The 19,139-nt window shown below is 41.4% G+C and overlaps 1 protein-coding gene across 1 annotated transcript in view; it reads right to left on the bottom strand.

Moving 5' to 3' along the window:
• Positions 1-440: 440 nt before the first annotated feature.
• Positions 441-19,139, bottom strand: part of LOC124556080 (proline-rich protein 2-like) — a 51,409-nt gene continuing 32,710 nt past the window's right edge. The window contains exon 3 of the mRNA XM_047130107.1: positions 441-683. Coding sequence (XP_046986063.1) covers positions 441-683 — 243 coding nt within the window. The remainder of the gene's footprint in view (positions 684-19,139) is intronic.

Genomic DNA, 19,139 nt, shown 5'->3' with positions numbered 1-19,139 from the left:
GTTAGTGACTACAGATACCGCACTCTTCTGCACAGAGCTCACATCAGCTGACTTATAAGGTGGTGCGTCTGCCATATGCGCTGGCTCCGTCACGTCCAAGTATACCCGTCTCGCTCGTACTTCCTCTTAGTGTTGACATCTCTCGCATTGGACTTCAGCACTCTTGACGCGTTCCTGTGTTGATCTGCTATCTTTGAGAATCTCAGAGTGCTGAGCACTAATGCGCTCTCCCTTCAATTGTGTCAGATGTTCCTGTTCCAACAACTCTATCCCCTCTGAATTCCGCGAAATTTTTTCTCTGTTTCATGTACGGTCTTCTTTCCATGCTCATGGAGAGTCGCTAAAACCTCTTTCGTTTGTGTCATGGCACACCTGGCTATTTTAACCTGTTTCTTTGCTACAAGTACCTCATTTCAGGAATCCATTACTTCTATTGTAGCTCATCTTGCTTCTTTCTTCGCCCCCTTTGCTGCAACTTTCGACTCGGATGATATCTTCTTTATTTTGGCGATATCACCCATGATCTTGTTAATATTTTCCATCATCGATTCTTCTAATTTCTTCTTTTCTTTTTTACGGTTAGCAATATTTTCTATCATCGATTCATCAACTTTATTCCTTTCTTTTTCACGCTTAGCATTGCTATTTCCTTTCTTCCTCTTTTCCTCCCCAGCTAACGACAACTGCAAAACCGTATTTTTCTGTTACTATCTTTGCCCACAACTGTGTTTTTGCTGTGGAGAAGCTGATATACCACTGTCTTCGTCGGAAAAATTTATGATTTGAACTATAGCATCTATATGCCTGGAAGTTACTGCTTCATTATCGATACTTGCATCCATCTCCTTCACCGGCTCTTCTCCCTCTGAATCAAATCTATTCGTTACCTCACATCTACTACTTGACCGTTCAGGTCACAAATTAATTTCGTCGTCATTCATGTTTAACTTGCTAGTCGAATCCTGATCCATTTCGAAAATGACTCTATTCTCAGGTCTTTCCCGTTTCAAAAGCGACTTATTTCTCGTTAACTTTCATTCTGATTCACGCAATAATTAAAATCGGACAGTGATCCATAGAAAATGTCCTCACATTTCACTAACAGAACATAAAATATCAGTAACCCATCCAAAATGATCAACAGTGTAGTCAACGACGTGAACATTTCAATCAGGAATGGCATGGAAACCACCGACCCAAACACATACCAACTAAAGCTGAAAAAATATTTCCACGTGTTAAAAAAATGCACCAGCACTAAGAACAATCGACTAAAAATAAATTCTGACGTCGTCTTCGAAGATCGTAAAGCTCTAAATCCTGACAGGGTCGTCAATTTGTGGTGAAGCGTGGTGTTTAAAAGGAGGTATAGCGGGTACCTATTATAAATTTCGATCCCAAAATTTATGTTGGCACATAAAAACACCCTCCAACAATGACCTATAATCTGTGCAATGTAATTAGACGCATACTGTTATATAGCCAGCTCACTGATTGAAGTATTCCACATCTCTCTCTCTCTCTCTCTCTCTCTCTCTCTCTCTATTTATCAAATTAATCAAATTATTTCCACCAGTAACATGACATCTCAAAAACAATGATATCAGGATACTGTTTACTTGAGTTATAGACCGTACTACGGATCACGAAATGTTTATTTTAAATCAAAGACAAGTTTGGATAGTGATAAGTACATTGACTGAAAAAACTTAAGTAGCATACACTGAGTAAAACTATTTTGGTTTAGCGAGGTAGAGAAAGTGAGGTAGGACATCCGCCACTTTCCACCGGATGAACTGAACGGATAACAGAATCTAACAAATGAATACAAAAGTGAAAATGGTTTAACTTCACTGGCTTGTGGCCCACTACACTTGCAAGTACAGCGGGTCTCGCTGTTAAAAACGGCTCACTATTTCGCGTGAACTAACTCCTGTGTGAAATTACTTTGCCTAAGCTGCGAGGAGCTCACCTGCACTCAACACAAGCTGCAAGATATCTGATACAGAAGTAATCTCGAACGGACAGCTGGCTGCTCCAGAACCTGCCCAAGTAGGCTCCCGTAGCCCGCGTCTTTACTCGGTAACTCTGCTGGCCGAAGTGTCGTTTTTCTACGACTCCAACGGCTGAAGTCCTTACTCTCGGGCTCCGACGGCCGTAGTGTCCTTACTGCACGCCACCCACAGGCAAAGTGTCTCCTCACGTTCGCTCCGTACAATCCCACCTCATAAAATTTTGAATCATGCCTTCTAACATAGCATAGTGCGTAGCCAATCACAGTCTGTCCCGTCCTTAATTTTTCAGAGAGATGCTGGCGGGAGCCGATACTACCCCAAAACTTCTTCTAGCTGACCGTTCACACAACGGATGTCACAGAGCTCTCCACACCACCTTTACTTCATTTACTTCTATTTTAACAGAGTTTTTCTCGCGAGCAGTAGCCCAGCTGATAGTACGGGACGTGGCGTCACCGTTTCACTTCAGGAATGTTCGTCATGCGTTCAGACCACGAAATTTCACTATAAACGCTCTGCCGACATCCCAGGCTCCAACACAACAGAATAGCTCCGCGTTCTACTGGCTGTTTCAGAGGCGCCTTGCTAATGCACACTGCGTACTGTGGCAGACGAAACGCCTGCTATCAACCACTGTCAATACCGTTTAGGATCTCCACATAATTGTGCAGCACAATTAATTACCAGTTAACTGGTTCTATAATAGCGTCTGATAACCCGATCATGATCGGAAATTGAAACGAAAGTAAGTCATAATGACGTGCTAAGTTCCACATGAACTACTGTAATGTGTATACAGTTGGTTCTAAAATGGCCAGCACAAGGATCTTGACACATCACATTGTCACAGATTACATGTTGACCTCACCTGTTGATTTAACATTCTTGTTTGATGTTGGTACTTTTATCGTGTTCTAATACTTACAGCTCACACATGAAAAAATGGGTAGTCATAAGAAGTCAATGTCCATTTGTACAAAACATTACTTTGATGTTACACGTGTTCCATTTTACAACCCGATTACATATTTTTATTTGACGCTTTAAATTTTTATCTTATTTATGTTCGTTTCATTTTATAGTTAGCATATACAAGAGATTATCATAAATTTATTTTGAAGATTTCAAACGATGAGTAAATTGTGAACAAACTTTCAGTCAAGACATGATTGGTCTCTTCACTTGGACGACTAATTAGAGATCCACTTTACAATAAGTGTAGAGTATCTTTTGACTTATAACATATTTACAACTCAAGACTTGATAAACGTGTCAATGTTTGACCAGCTGCCGATTTGTATACGCATTGTTATTAATGTTACTAATGACTACGTAAATGGCTTCAGCATTGGAGCCAGCTAAAAATGGATAGTCTCCGTTTGGATAAACGTGTTTTCCTTTTAAGTTCTATACGGTTAGGAGAGATACATTTGGTTTTATCCACCTTTCAGCCTACGGAGGGGCCGAGCGAATGACGCCTCTGCGCGATGTCAGGAATCGTCTGGAAGCGCTCATGGAGCTAAGAAAACATAATTATTCAGTGAATCGTTTATTTTGACAACTTTTACAAAGGGTAGTGCACTGGTTGGGTGAAGTTGCCTCCTGCCCTGGTCACGGACAGGCTCTCGGTGTCGGATGCTGCTCAAGTCCTTGTGCTTGTGTCCTTGCGAGACGTCGTTCCTCTTGCGTCGATACGGATGCTTAGCCCTGCCTGGTACAGCGTGGATGGCCCAATCCCACTCTGTGCCTCTTCTTCCCTGGACCACCCCATCCGCGGTGTGGTGCAGGCGGCAGGCTTTGAACCCAGTACTGCCGACCTGGTAGGCCCCACACCAGGATGTGCTTAGGCGTACTGGACGGTGGTCCGCCAGGAACCCTGATCGTTGTCTTCCATCCTACGCTCAGAGAGTACAGCACCTGGTCCTGAACTGCTGTTGGTAGTTCATCAGGTCTCCCATCAGTAGCGGTTGGTGTGACACAGCATGAAGTTCATCAGGGAGTTCAGCTCTGCAGTGCTCCACGGCTGGCTGGTACTGCACTGGTTGATCTGAGACAAGACTTACTAAAACAATATGGTCACAGAACAGAATGTCGTAGATACGGACTCCATCGTTCCCATTGACCTGAACCGTTCTCCTCTAATTGGAGCTGGGACTCTGGTATTTAAAGAGCTCTCCATAGTTCTGTGACGTGCAGTTTACCAGCGAAAACCGCATGTGGCCTCGTTATTCTGCTACCAGTTAAATTGGTCTATGAGTTTTTTCCCTATGTGTGTCTACTGCTTCTTGCGGCATCACGCCGCGCGTGTTATTTTGCTTAGTCGCTGTCCTTTTCTGTTTTCCCGCTGCGTGTGCTCTCTCTCACTCAGCTACTGCAAAGTTACAGTCTGTGCTACCTATCTGTCTTGCAACACCGTCATTCCTGCTCCGCCGCTAATCGTGGCGTAACCAGGCTATCATACGTCAAGGTGCTTGAACTCCATTAAGAATTTTATAGCTTGGAACCTGTATTACTCTGTGGCGTAACAAGCCAATGGCATTGGTGGTCATGTAGATTCCCTTGTTGATCACTCCGGGTAAAAAGATTTGTAAAATTTTGCTTGTTTATGTCTCACTATATTCCTTAGAGGACCAAACCCTGCGCAAATTTTTGGTGCTATCGAGTAGTAATGAAACGCAACAAGCCTTTCAGACAGCGTCTTTTTATTGTCGATCATCTTTAACGATACAAATGGAAGGGTGTTGAATTAGTTTAAGGGGAGTCATAATCAGTGATTGTATGAGTTGATTTCACTTTCTCTTCTGAACCTGTAGTAGTCTAACATGGGTCTGCCTAAATTCATTTGCGTTATGCGCTTATATTTCAAGCAAGGAGTACTGTGAATTTGAGACAGGTGACGCGTTGTGAGGCCCGACGGAATCGGCAGCGGTGGGCCGTAGATGCACCAGCCTTTGCAGAAACACAAGGAGAAGAAGTAGCAGGTTGGGCACCAACTTCGTTGCCAGGGTTCGAAGTCGCTTTGCCGCACAGAGATCAGGCAGACTGGCCGTTGATCATTAATAAGATGGCCTGCGGGCAACGGAGATAAACGCCTTCGTCCCAGAAGACAGAACTCTGTCAGTGGGTGGTAGACGCTAGGAGTCTGTTACGTGGGCAGATAAACATTCCATGGCTTTCCTAATAACTTAACAAAACATCACCGATCTACTTAACAGACGGACGCTGGAGTAGATTCGGCTACTAGGCGTGTAGCAAGCTCGTTAACGGACCTCTAACGTGAGGCTACCTGGAGGCCAAATGAGCAACGATTGGAGTCTTAGTAGTGACGTCATGAAGACGTAACACTGTGCAGGTAGCTATTTAGGAAATAAAGGAGGAAATTCGATTAATTTATTTTTTGCGTTTTCGCTGTTTCTGGTCGCGAAATATTGTCAAAAGGTTCAAATGGCTATGAGCACTATGGGACTTAACAACTGAGATCATCAGTCCCCTAGAACTTAGAACTACTTAAACCTAAGTAACCTAATGACATCACACACATCCATGCCCAAGGCAGGATTCGAACCTGCGACCGTAGCGGAAATATTGTCACAGAAACAATGGCGCCATTGGAGGGCTGTAGCAACTCTTAAGAGTATTTGTGGTCAAGTTTTGTTGGAAGGAAGACAGGAGCAAGCTGCTGGGAGGAGGCCTGAAAAACAGAGACATGCAGGTAGTCGGTCACAGAGGGTGAGGAGATACGGAAGTTGTAGGAGTTCCGGGGTGGAAGTCATGGACAGGTGACGGAGGCTAAGTAGCAGTTGCACTCATGTAGTGGAGTCGCTGTTTCTCCACTCTGTTCGCAGTACATTCAAGATAATGGTAAGCATCGCTTACAGCTCCGGCACATTAGGACAAGCGAGAGTATTATAGTTCAGTTACAAGACAGCTGTCACTGGCTGATATTCATCAGTACTTCCTCAGATCTTAAGGTTTCTTGTGTCTTGGTTCCACACAAACAGTCGCTGTGATCGCCTTGGTCGAGTTACATTACCCCCAGGTCGAAGAATTAGATCCGAGATCTAATGCAACTCCAGCTCTTCGGTTACTTTGCCAACTCAGAGCTTTAGCTTGCAGTACTCATAGTAAGGTAAACCTCTGTAAAGCTCTCGTCTATATAATTGTTTTTTGTTGCGTTATTGTTCATGTATTTTCTATAAGAAACCATAGTGTTACTTAAATCTTGAGTTTTTTTTATCATAACCATTACCTGTAAATGATAAATTTTGTGTCAGTTCTCACTTCCATATTCTTTGCTAGGGCCAATAAATTAAAACGTTATTAATTCAGTGGCGTACATAAGATTCAGAAATGGATCCAGCGGGTGTGTCTGATTATTGATTAATTTCAGACTCAGTTATATTTCACATTCTCACATATGCAGGGTTTTGCATACCAGTCACTACATATTCTTTTGTGTTCACATACGCTGATACTTACTTCACGTTTTAGGACGCATTTAATTTAGAAGCGAATTCTAGAATAGAAATGTAACTACAAAATTGCCTTATTTACTATAACACCATTGTTCACTTAGCAAAATGAAGTCTGCGTCTTGCTAATTAACGCCACACCAGCCCTGGAAACGTCTTTCTGTTGCTACATGTCCCTCTACAGTCCGCAGTCGAAAACTGTAATATTCAGTTCTCTAATATATATATTCCGTCCGGCATTAGAGCGCATCAAAATTTTTCACCCAACAACGATTGATTAATACAGATGAAGTGATCCAATATTTTACCTTTTCGTCGGACGCATGGCTGCTTCCTGCCAAAGCCAGTACTGATTAATCACTTACGCAGTGCTTTCGTCCTCTCACAACCCGCACTGATACCTGTAACTTTTCTTCTGTAGTCCAAGTCCTTCTACATTCTTCTGATACTCTTTCTCCCTCCATCCATGGGCCATGCCCTGGCTACTTCCTTGTTTAATTTCTGTTATCCGACAACAGGATTTTCGCATTGTCAGAAAATTCACAAACTACTGATAGCGTATTTCCTGGCTACGCCTTGTGAGCGTTCTATACCCTCACACGTTGCAGTTCTTTACAATTTTTTCACTCTTTTTCCCTAGGCTCCTTTCTTGCGGCTGCATATCGAGCCTTAAAGTTTCAACAGTAATGCAGTAACAGCTGGTTAAACTGTATGCAGCAGTAAGAACTAATGTTTACGTGCCACGTATATCATATGAAATATCTTCGTTCGCGCTATGTGCTCGCTGGGCGGTATATTTAAATCTGACCCACTTGGTCGGCAGCACTTATTCTATGAAGACGCGTTGAGGTGTTGGTTTCAGAATAACCGGGACATAATAGCAGTTCACAGTACAACCAAACTTCCATAGTCAAGTGGATCATTATGCTATTTCTTGTCCAGTCGTCCTCAGTTGCGTGTAATATTATGCCGATAACTATTAAGCAAACGTGCTGAGACGTAGGGGAGAGCGAGGAAATACCTTGCACGTAAGCCATTTTTCAAATATTTAGTATTTTTCTAACTCAATTGAAATGCTGAACACCATTTTTTGGGCAAGAAATCAATGCCACACACGTTTATGGCTGCATATTTGCTATATTAAATCGATTTACGTTCTTACAGCTGTTTTACAAAAGTGTTACGTTGCACGGTATTACCCCGAGGGGTGGAGTAATATCGCGCAATATATCTTATGATACAGCATAGCACATAAAATGACAAAAACTCTGTAAAAATAAATCAAATTAAGAAATTCGAAATTCAGAATTTATTTTGAATTGAAAAACATAAATTTTACAACTTATTATTAAAGTTTCTAAAGACAGAAAATCCTTTTACTGGTAAAACAAAATTATTGGATTATGGTGTCAACTTGTCTCTGAACACATTTATCCCCTGTTTTAATGGCAGTGTTGGCAAATATAGTTTTCAGCTGTGTCACATGCACTACACTCTGGCTCTGTTTCTCACCATTAAAAAAAGAAAGAAAACTTGTAAGATGACACACATACGCACACACTTCCAAATATATAGATCACGAAAATACCAAAAGAAATTACCAGATGGGCAATACCGTTCACCACGGGGCAATACCATGCATCGGGCACGGTATTGCCCCGAGACAACATGACTCGCCGTTGTAAATTCTAACCCAACAATCACGAAATTAAACGTCTATCATTTGATGATTAAAAGAAGATAAAGACATGCGTAATGAAACAGAGCAACTTTAAATATTGTTGCCATTAACATATTTCGCTCAAGGAGGCTATTACGTGAATAAGTGTCAAAGAACTGTTTTTTTAATTTTTGTTTTTAAAAAATTACCTGTAGTTTACTGACAAGGAAAAAGTTTTACTTCAAGGAAATTGTGCTGAAGGAAGTTCCAAAATTAGAGGAAGTTAAAAGTGTCTGAACTTATGACGACGTCCACATGTCAGCAGGCAGCCCTGTTAAAACAGAATTCTGTTCTCACTTTATTGTTTTGATGATTTTTTTAGTCTCTAATACCACAGTGACAGAATACTATTCGGGAAGTAATTGCATTGTAGGGCTCAAAACCCAAACAGAAGGTTATGGAATTGGTGGGAGTGCCAAGTGGACTAAACATACAAGGAACTTTAATTGCCACTGGCTGCAGGATATTCTCCTAAGTAGAGAAATCAGTGTTGGATGATACCAAAGAAGCAAGAATAAGAGATAGAAGTCTGAAAAATAAAAGAGAGGATCCCAGAAAAAGGATGAATATTGACCTAAGGTGAATTAGTGCTATGCAGGGTAGGTAGAGAAACAAGTTTTAACTTTATCTAGAATTTTCCTGGAACTACACTTTTTTGAAGTTCTGGTACACATTGGTTTAAGACAATTAAAGACGCCTGAAATTTTCTACACTGTCTTAAATCATACTTAACTAAAAAGTAGACTGTTCTTATAACTTTAATTTGAAAATTAATGATTTTTTAAAGAAACGCTTTGAATTACTTACTGAAAAATCTGATAATGGTTAATAAAAAAAAGTTGTACAGCAGCATCTTTTCGAAAATCTATTTTAAAGATAATAGTGTAAGAGATTCCAAAAAAAGTTTCTACTTTGTTTTTATTGCGAGAATTGTGTGTCTATGTTGTACGTAAATAATTAAAATGTCTTATTTCACTTGCAACAAAAAGAAGATACAATTAGAAAACAGTGTGACACCAAAAGCTGTGGTTCGTACATCGAAATGTTCCCGAAAGATCCGTTAAAAGATGGTAAGCGTTACATGGGCTTACAACCATTGTTTGAGCTACGCTAGTTAGAAAACAGACAAATTATTCAAGATTTCCCCTTGCGTTCGCGAACCAGTCCCCTTAAAGCTTGTTAGATAAAACAAACATCATTAACATTCTACATCTTTATTCATCAAGTCTAAGTATTTATTTCTCAGTGCAGTTACCTAGGCGACGAACACATTTCTCCCAACGAGAGAGCAGTTTTTTGCCCGCAGAACAGTAGAACGTTTGACGGAGTCACGACCTCACCTCAGTTTCACCGCTTCTTCACTATCAAACCGAAGTCCTCGATGGAGCAGATGAAACAGATGAAGATCGGAGGCTCCAAGTTGGGACAGTGTGGAGGACGATCATCACAATGAACCCAAGGCATTTGACTGTTGCAGATGTCGCAGCGCTCATGTACGGTACGGCATTGTCATGATTAAGGAGAGGGAGTTCTGCTTGTGGACGAATACTTCAAATTCGAAACTCGATTACAGTACGCTATTTCTCAAGCACCGATGTAGTAACATTACACACCGCCATGTTACACGCTACAAGTCGGAGCCATCTAGCGGTAGAGGGCTGCAAATATCTAGACATGAAGAATAACGATGTAGAATGTTAAAAACAATCGAAAAAATAACTTCCACTATTTTGCTGCGATAACTACCGATTACTGCAGAAGGTCCTCATTATTCTGAAACTGTCATCGGAGTAAAGAAAAGAGCGATAATTTAAACTCTCAAGAAAAAACATCTATTTAAGTGATTTCTTTAACTTTGACAGACAAAATTAGATTGTTTCACAGCGTCGGTTGCAGTCAAATCACTGTCTATAAATAAAATGTCATGGACGTGTGTATTACAAATTCAGACACATGACATAATATAGCACAATAAAGCCTTTTATGACATTTGCTTAGATAGTGGAAGAAACACAATCGTATACGTTCAACAACAAAAAGCTATAATTTAAGAGGATGTCTGTTTTGTACACAATGTCAATTCACGTTTTATCAATGCTATATCTTACTGGTGTTCATGAAATGCAAAAAAAGAAAGAAATACAAATCGTGAGAGCATGACATTTAATAGAATTTTCAGGCACCTGTACTTGAAGAAGTAGTCTGAATCCAACAGACTATCATTCGAAATAGCCACAGATTCTTACATTATAGTTTTGTAACCAATTTGATCATCACACAATACCCTGCTTCACGCAATCTACTCACATGTCGGGAAAAACACTATCATTTCGAGGTTCCAAAACGCGCTATAATTCAATTGGTTCTATTTTATAATTAGTGGTTATGAAGTATGAAATAACATGGGATTTGCAGTAACACATATTTTTAAACTCGCAATCGTGACAATAATGAAATAGTTATGACTTCACAAGATTACGTACAGTCGAGTTCTCTTGGTTTTAAATCAAAATCTGTTTAGTTTGACAGCATTCTGTGTGTTCAAAATGCAAATTGTCATGCATGACTCCATTACATACTTTCAAACATATGAAATACCAACACAGATCAGCATCTATACAGTCATTTAGCACATTTGAGAGCACTCCTCGTTGTTATTTTGTAACATCCAGAGTAGGTAAAATACTACAAACTATCTGATTCCAGACTTTAACCTGTTAAACCACTCCTTGTAATAGAATCTGCTATAACATTTTGCCGTGTCTCTCTCGCACAATATATCTAAAGGTAAATTCTGTCTGTGTGTTGACATCGAGCATATTACATATACATGTATTGCTCCACTGAAGCCAGTGATCAAAGTCGATTGCAAGGACCTGTGTAAACTTTTGGCACATGTACTGGAGTAAGACCATATCACACAGACTATCAATCACAAGAGAAGATTCGTGTGTTGTACATTCGTAAGCTGTTTAACACATTGTCTTTCAGCTATAACACATCCAAGCAGTGTATGACTACAGTGTTCTACAGCACAATACATTTTATTTTTAGACCATGACTTCGAGGCTGGCGTCAGTTGCTGAGCTGACATTACCACGTTTCGATCAATTGGCTCTAACAGAAAGCTGAACATTACGTGGTGTAAAATATGCTGCTCCCACAACACACAGGGTAATAGAAATAAAACAAAGAGGTGATGTTTCTCACTTACAAAAATATTTAAGACATCATAGCATATGAGAACTGAGAGAGTTTGAGGCATTGTGGAGATTTTCCAAACAGCTATCTGAAGGTAATGACCATTACAGTTACTCTCATCTTCCACAGTGATAACGTAGCAGATGTCTCACTGTTCTGTTTTGAAGAGCATTGTTTCCTTTATTTGCAGTCATGTACATGATCACTGTCCTGGTGTTGACCAACGCAGAAAGGTGGTGTCCACAACAATCGTGCAGCAGTCTAAATGAAAAGAGATACTGTTATCTTATTGGTGAAAAAAATGTGGAGGGCAATGCAGCATATAGAAATAGGACGATTCTGCAGCATTGAGGAACGCATCCAAACAACAGTCTGAAGGTGATGACCTCTACATTCAATACCACTCTCGACAGTGACAAGTAGCCGATGTTCAGTGTTCCGATATTAGTTGCTCCATCTCAAACAACGTGTGTCAGTCAATCGATATGTGGTAATCAACAGTATACCAGTGGACGCATGGGATGGAAAAGACACCATCCATATGGATGATATACTGTAATAAGCACCACGGTTTATTGCATGATCACTTTTGACAATTTTACCAGTTGTTGTGAAATTTCAACACCTATCAGTATCACAGAATAAAGCTTCCCAATTTTTGTGTCACTGCTAAGCCACCCCTCGACTACTTTACAAGTACCATATACTAGATTGCAAATGCTGATAGATGGCTGTGCAGTATGTCCATCTGGTCATATACACCAAAGTATACCAGACTGCATGCTATACCAACACAGTTAGGTTATCTACATCTTTCTAGCACATCAAACATAGCCCAAAATTTACGATTACGGCTGACCATCTTAGCCTGTGTGAATGGGAGTCACAGAGTATTCTCGCATTTGTACGATAAATTCAGAGAATGAGAGATCGCCCCACATTTTCCTTGACCAGTCCACCCTGTAACACAGTCGCCAATTTAATCTGCAACTGACCAGAACTAGGAGGGTACTATACCCCCGACATTCCACATCTCATGAAGGAACAGAGCAAGCTGTGTCCATAACCGCTGTTCCACACCAGTCATACCCACAGCTACAAGATCCCTCTAGATGTGTGCCTGTTGAGGAGGTTAGCATCGCTTATCAGTGCATAGTAGACGTGAGACTGTTGTGGTGATATAATTAACGGTTAAGAAGAAACATGTAGTTAATAAATGAAGAAGATCCAGATGGATAGAGTGTGAAACATTTTATATAAATCACCTGTGCCATCAATTCTGGAATATTATTCCAACGTCTGGAGTCAGTACCAAGAAGGGACTGCACAGAGAAATTATCATAGACCATAAACACACACTCCTATTGCTACACAGTTTTGCACCTAAAAATGCTGTATCGTTAAAGTTATATTTTTTCCAAAATATTAGTCATGTGCAATGCAACGCTCTTAACATTCTAATGCCTGATATATATGTTCAACACCTGATATTCAACCCCCCTGAAAGTTTCCTACCCCAATAACTATGGAGACAGTATTTTAAATGACAAAACTACTTCCTCTTACGCTGTTCAGGTGTCCAAGGAAGTGAAAGAGCTGTTCTTCACTATGAAGGCGTCATCGGTGTACATCTGCCGCACGATATGATTATAAGCCAACTAGAATAAAGTCAGGAGACTGCTGTTTTGTCTCTTAGAAAGTTGATGGATTTAAATGTCTTTTTAAGGTCGAAACGTATGTACCGACAATCATACTTCCCGCATAAGTCATGTTTATTTTTAGTAGTAGCAGTTTTGATGGATGAGGATATGCCTTACTAGGAAACAGCGAGGGAAAAACGACATGAATATTTTAGATAGTTGATACAATGAGTTACCACCCATGCCCTGCTGCACGAAAATGCACATGAAGAAGCAGCAATTTCTTGTGAGGTAATAAACACCACAATCAATAGCCAAAGGAAATGTAACAGTCCTATTGCTGCTTACAGTAGCATCACCACGGCCCTGTTAGCACTCCTCTTGCACACAGAAGTCTTGATCTAATGTTAGGTAGTTTTACTCATGTGCAGGATTATGCAGCAATTTCGTGCTTATTAAGGCTGATATATGTGGCATCAGTCCACTCTCCTGCAGAACACTCTAGGGAATGGTTAAAGTCTGATAAACATATTGAGTCTTCTCCTGCCATTCCACAGGGTAAGATTGTCAGCCGTTACTGTAAAATCTGCACTGTGATTGATTTGCTAGAAATATGTGGATAACCTAACTGTCTTAGTATATGACGCTGTCTAATATACTTTGGTGTATATGACCGAATGGACGTACTGAAGTCGCAATCTAGTATATGGTACTTGCAAAGTAACGGACGGCTGGTTTATCGACAACACAGATACTGAGAAGCATTCTGCTGGGTCATTGGCAGGCGTGGAAATTATGGAACAACCACTAAAATTGCTAAAAGTACTATCGTCTTCAGTGCTTATTAGAGTACATCTTTCCATGTTGATGGTGTCTTTTCCACTCATCCGTCCACTGCTGTATTGTTGATTACCACATACCAATTGACTTACACACCTTGTTTGAGACTGAGTGAACCTTATCGGAACACCGGGCATCTGCTACTTGTCACTGAGGAAAGTAGGATTAAATATGGAGATCATCACCTAAGACAGCTGTTTGACTGCAGTGCTCAATGATGCAGACTCATCCTATCACCATATGCTGTGCTTTAATACGCATATTTTTTTACCAATAAGATAACAGGAGGTCTTTTTGTATCTACTATGCTATGTTTGTTGTGAATAGCACCTTCCAGTGATGATCGACATGAGAACAGCAATCACGTACATGACTGCAAGTAGGGGAAGCAATGCTCTTCAAAATGGACATCTACTACCTCATCTTGTGGAAGATGAGATTAATTGTATAGATCATCGCCTTTGGATAGCTGTTTGGAAACACTCCACAATGCCACAAACTCTTTCAGTTTCCATATGATGTGATGTCTTCAACATTTTTATCAATGAGAAACGTCACCTCTGTTTTTATTTCCACCATACTGCGTATCGTGAGAGCAGCATAGTTTACTTTCCGTTTACTTACATAGTTTACTTTCCGTGAGACCCAATGGATCAAAACGTGTCAAAGTCAGTTCAGCATCTGACACATACCTCAAAGTCATGGTAGAAAAACAAATTGTATGATGGTGTACAAAGCTGTAGTGATACACTGTCTGGATGTGTTACAGCTGAAAAACACTGTATTAAACTGCTTATGAAAGAACAACACATGAACCCTCTCTAGTGATTGATAGTCTGTGGGGTATGGTCTTCCTCCAGTACAGGTGACAAAAATTTGCCCAGGACTGTGCATGCAACTTTCATCACCGGACACCTGCTCCAATGGAGCAATACATGTATATTATCGATGTCAACACGAAGACAGTCTTTGTTTTTCTGTGTATTATAAGAGAGAGATACGGTAAAAAAGATTTTACTAATCTACTCACATGTCAGGGAAAACACTATCATTTCTAGGTGTGGTGTCTACTTTCTAGTTACATGTTATGAAGTTTGAAATAACGCAGGACTTGTGGTAACACATATTTTTTAACATGCAGTCTTGACAACAATAATGTATAGCACTGACCTCTGCAGTTTGGTCACCTGTAATTGGCAGCGCTGCAGTTTTTTCTTCATTTGAACATGATAAATATTCTCAAACTATACCAATTTTGCTCATAAAACTAAAAGAATGTGGACTGAATATATTTTCGGGGAAACAAGACGTATATTATCTTCATGATTGTGTTTTCTTTTTTAATAGATGCTCGCTTATGAGACGTGTATTGAGGTTAAATACAAGTGTTCTCCATCGCAAAACGGCTGGCGCTTGCGGGGGTGGTGTGGGGGACAGTGCATTTCAACTGCGTTTTAGGCAAACAAGTGTAGCTGTCACTTATTTTGCTTTGTTCAGTGGGTCGGTGGTGTTGCGACCTATAACGTATGTCGGCTTCGTTAGCACTGACTAATAGTGTAGACAACCAAGTCATGTGTTCCACTAGTGGAAAGGGCTGTCCACCTGCTCTGTGGGTGCTGGAAGTGTGCAGAAGAGGTAGCAGCTGTCCATTTGAGAAAGCGATCAGGAGATTTCTCTGGAATTGCGTTGTTGTTCCCGTCTTTCTGAGAAATACGTTTAACAGAATGCAAAAAGCGTCCATCTGTGACTGAGTTCTGCAGAACAGAAGATAGTATATCACTGCAACCATTTGGACCTCTGTGTGGCCCATCGGCAACAAGATAGAGCAGACCTGTACCCCTACCTATCGTGGGGAGATGGAGGTGAGGGAGGAAAGAGTGGCTCTAAGTTGATTAGTTTGTGATCACACATCGATGAAAACATATGTGCAGTTTCTGCCCCTCTCTCCTGGTACAGTCTTTTGGGATGACAATTTTTTCCAAACCCCTAGTATCTGTGTTGCATTATGGCCTGTTGATTCTGACTGCTGTTTCTTTTCTCAACAATTTTGATGTGTAATTATCCTGGGCTGCAGAGTGATTATCAAGGAATGCAGTGGGAACCATTTGCAGCGAAGTCTTACGTCAAACAGTGGCACACACAATCCTCAGCTGTATCCTTACAGGAGATACATTTACTAACTAAATTACTCTCTGTCCAACATCAGCATCTCATCGGTTGAACACAATTCCTGCCAAAAATAAAGGTAGTACCTTCCACTCCAGCCTTTTCTCCCACCGGTTTGTAGGAGAAGGAATCACCTTATGTAGAGTTTGAGTACGTCTGCAACTAGCTTAGAGTGGTTTAGTGAATTTTTTTCACAGCAGCATATCACCAGTTGTGTGGCATCGTCAATTTTTGAGCTGTATTGCGATTTTAGGCGCCCGTTGTGTAATGTTATGCATATTGTTGCGTAATTTGAATCGATCTTTATGATTAATTACATAATTAGGAACGATCTTTACTCCAGACTCCCACTAAAATAAACAAAATTCACTAACCTAACCTCCCTCACCTGTGTCTGAACAGTTTTCATGTATTGGGGGTGGTACACTTGGGCTTTCTGTCCAGAAGGACTAGGCAGGGATCGTGTCCCAGAAAGAGCATCCACATTTTTTAATTACCCACCAATTTTCGGGTGGGGTGGAATGTCAGCACACTGCTGGGACAGGAAATTACCGCTGTTTTTAAATTACCACCATTTTGTAAATTTCCCACCAAAATTCAAAATTCCAGCAAAAAGGTTAGGTGGGTGAGAGAGAGGCGGAGGGTAAGGCGTGGTGGAGGGCATGGTGGAAAACACAAGACGTTACCTGGGGGTAGGAGTGGTGTGTCAGATGCATGGGGTAATTAATTGATCAATTTAATTAATTTGCATGTCAATTTTATATCAAAATTGCACCTGGAACCCCTATTACTATAAATTATTCCATAATCCTTTAGTAAAACAAAATTTCTGTAAATAATAAATGTTTCAAGAATACTTAGACTCCCAAAATCAAGCACTGACATGCCGCTCAGGAAAGTTAGAGCAGAGAGGGCTGTGAAGAAGACGTCAGCCAATTGCATGCGGACCGACCCCTCTCTAGGACGACAACCCAACGGCGCGCGGATACGTTTGATCGCATAGTGTATCTTCATACAGGGTGTTTCAAAAATGACCGGTATATTTGAAACGGCAATAAAAACTAAACTAGCAGTGATAGAATTACACCGTTTGTTGCAATATGCTTGGGACAACAGTACATTTTCAGGCGGACAAACTTTCGAAATTACAGTAGTTACAATTTTCAACAACAGATGGCGCTGCAAGTGATGTGAAAGATATAGAAGACAACGCAGTCTGTGGGTGCGCCATTCTGTACGTCGTCTTTCTGCTGTAAGCGTGTGCTGTTCACAACGTGCAAGTGTGCTGTAGACAACATGGTTTATTCCTTAGAACAGAGGATTTTTCTGGTGTTGGAATTCCACCGCCTAGAACACAGTGTTGTTGCAACAAGACGAAGTTTTCAACGGAGGTTTAATGTAACCAAAGGACCGAAAAGCGATACAATAAAGGATCTGTTTGAAAAATTTCAACGGACTGGGAATGTGACAGATGAACGTGCTGGAAAGGTAGGGCGACCGCGTACGGCAACCACAGAGGGCAACGCGCAGATAGTGCAGCAGGTGATCCAACAGCGGCCTCGGGTTTCCGTTCGCCGTGTTGCAGCTGCGATCCAAATGACGCCAACGTCCACGTATCGTCTCATGCGCCATAGTTTACACCCCTATCCATACAAAATTCAAACGCAGCAACCCCTCAGCGCTGCTACCATTGCTGCACGAGAGACATTCGCTAACGATATAGTGCACAGGATTGATGACGGCGATATGCATGTGGGCAGCATTTGGTTTACTGACGAAGCTTATTTTTACCTGGACGGCTTCGTCAATAAACAGAACTGGCGCATATGGGGAACCGAAAAGCCCCATGTTGCAGTCCCATCGTCCCTGCATCCTCAAAAAGTACTGGTCTGGGCCGCCATTTCTTCCAAAGGAATCATTGGCCCATTTTTCAGATCCAAAACGATTACTGCATCACGCTATCTGGACATTCTTCGTGAATTTGTGGCGGTACAAACTGCCTTAGACGACACTGCGAACACCTCGTGGTTTATGCAAGATGGTGCCCGGCCACATCGCACGGCCGACGTCTTTAATTCCCTGAATGAATATTTCAATGATCGTCTGATTGCTTTGGGCTATCTGAAACACACAGGAGGCGGCGTGGATTGGCCTCCCTATTCGACAGACATGAACCCCTGTGACTTCTTTCTGTGGGGACACTTGAAAGACCAGGTGTACCGCCAGAATCCAGAAACAATTGAACAGCTGAAGCAGTACATCTCATCTGCATGTGAAGCCATTCCGCCAGACACGTTGTCAAAGGTTTCGGGTAATTTCATTCAGAGACTACGCCATATTATTGCTACGCATGTTGGATATGTGGAAAATATCGTACTAGAGAGTTTCCCAGACTGCAGCGCCATCTGTTGTTGAAAATTGTAACTACTGTAATTTCGAAAGTTTGTCTGCCTGAAAATGTACTGTTGTCCCAAGCATATTGCAACAAACGGTGTATTTCTATCGCTGCTCGTTTAGTTTTTATTGCCGTTTCAAATATACCGGTCATTTTTGAAACACCCTGTATCTATGGACGCGACGACTCTTACAATTATTTCTGTGTGGATGCACACTACCTCAGACTACTGTGGGAATGGATTAGCAGCCAGTAGGAGGAGAATGAAAATGGACGCTACGACAGGCTCGGAATTTGGTTCAAATGGCTCTGAGCACCATGGGACTCAACTGCTGAGGTCATTAGTCCCCTAGAACTTAGAACTAGTTAAACCTAACTAACCTAAGGACATCACACACATCCATGCCCGAGGCAGGATTCGAACCTGCGACCGTAGCGGTCTTGCGGTTCCAGACTGCAGCGCCTTTAACCGCACGGCCACTTCGGCCGGCTCGGAATTTGGGTCAGATGCGCAGCGTGCCAGCGTAGCCGCGGCTTCAAAGCGATCTTTCGCGTGAAGCGCGAGGTCCGCGTTCGGCTCCCGATCAGGCAAAGGTTTTCAAAGTTTTCACCTCTTGTCTTTGGATTTATTTCCAAGACATAATGCGGTTGATGTCGTTGGTTTCCCTTAAGTAAAATAATCAACAGCCC

This window comes from Schistocerca americana, chromosome X (genome assembly GCF_021461395.2).
Source record: "Schistocerca americana isolate TAMUIC-IGC-003095 chromosome X, iqSchAmer2.1, whole genome shotgun sequence".
NCBI classification, from domain to species: domain Eukaryota; kingdom Metazoa; phylum Arthropoda; class Insecta; order Orthoptera; family Acrididae; genus Schistocerca; species Schistocerca americana.
The sequence above is the reverse complement of the archived record's forward strand: the minus strand, read 5'-3'. Positions and strand labels throughout refer to the sequence as shown.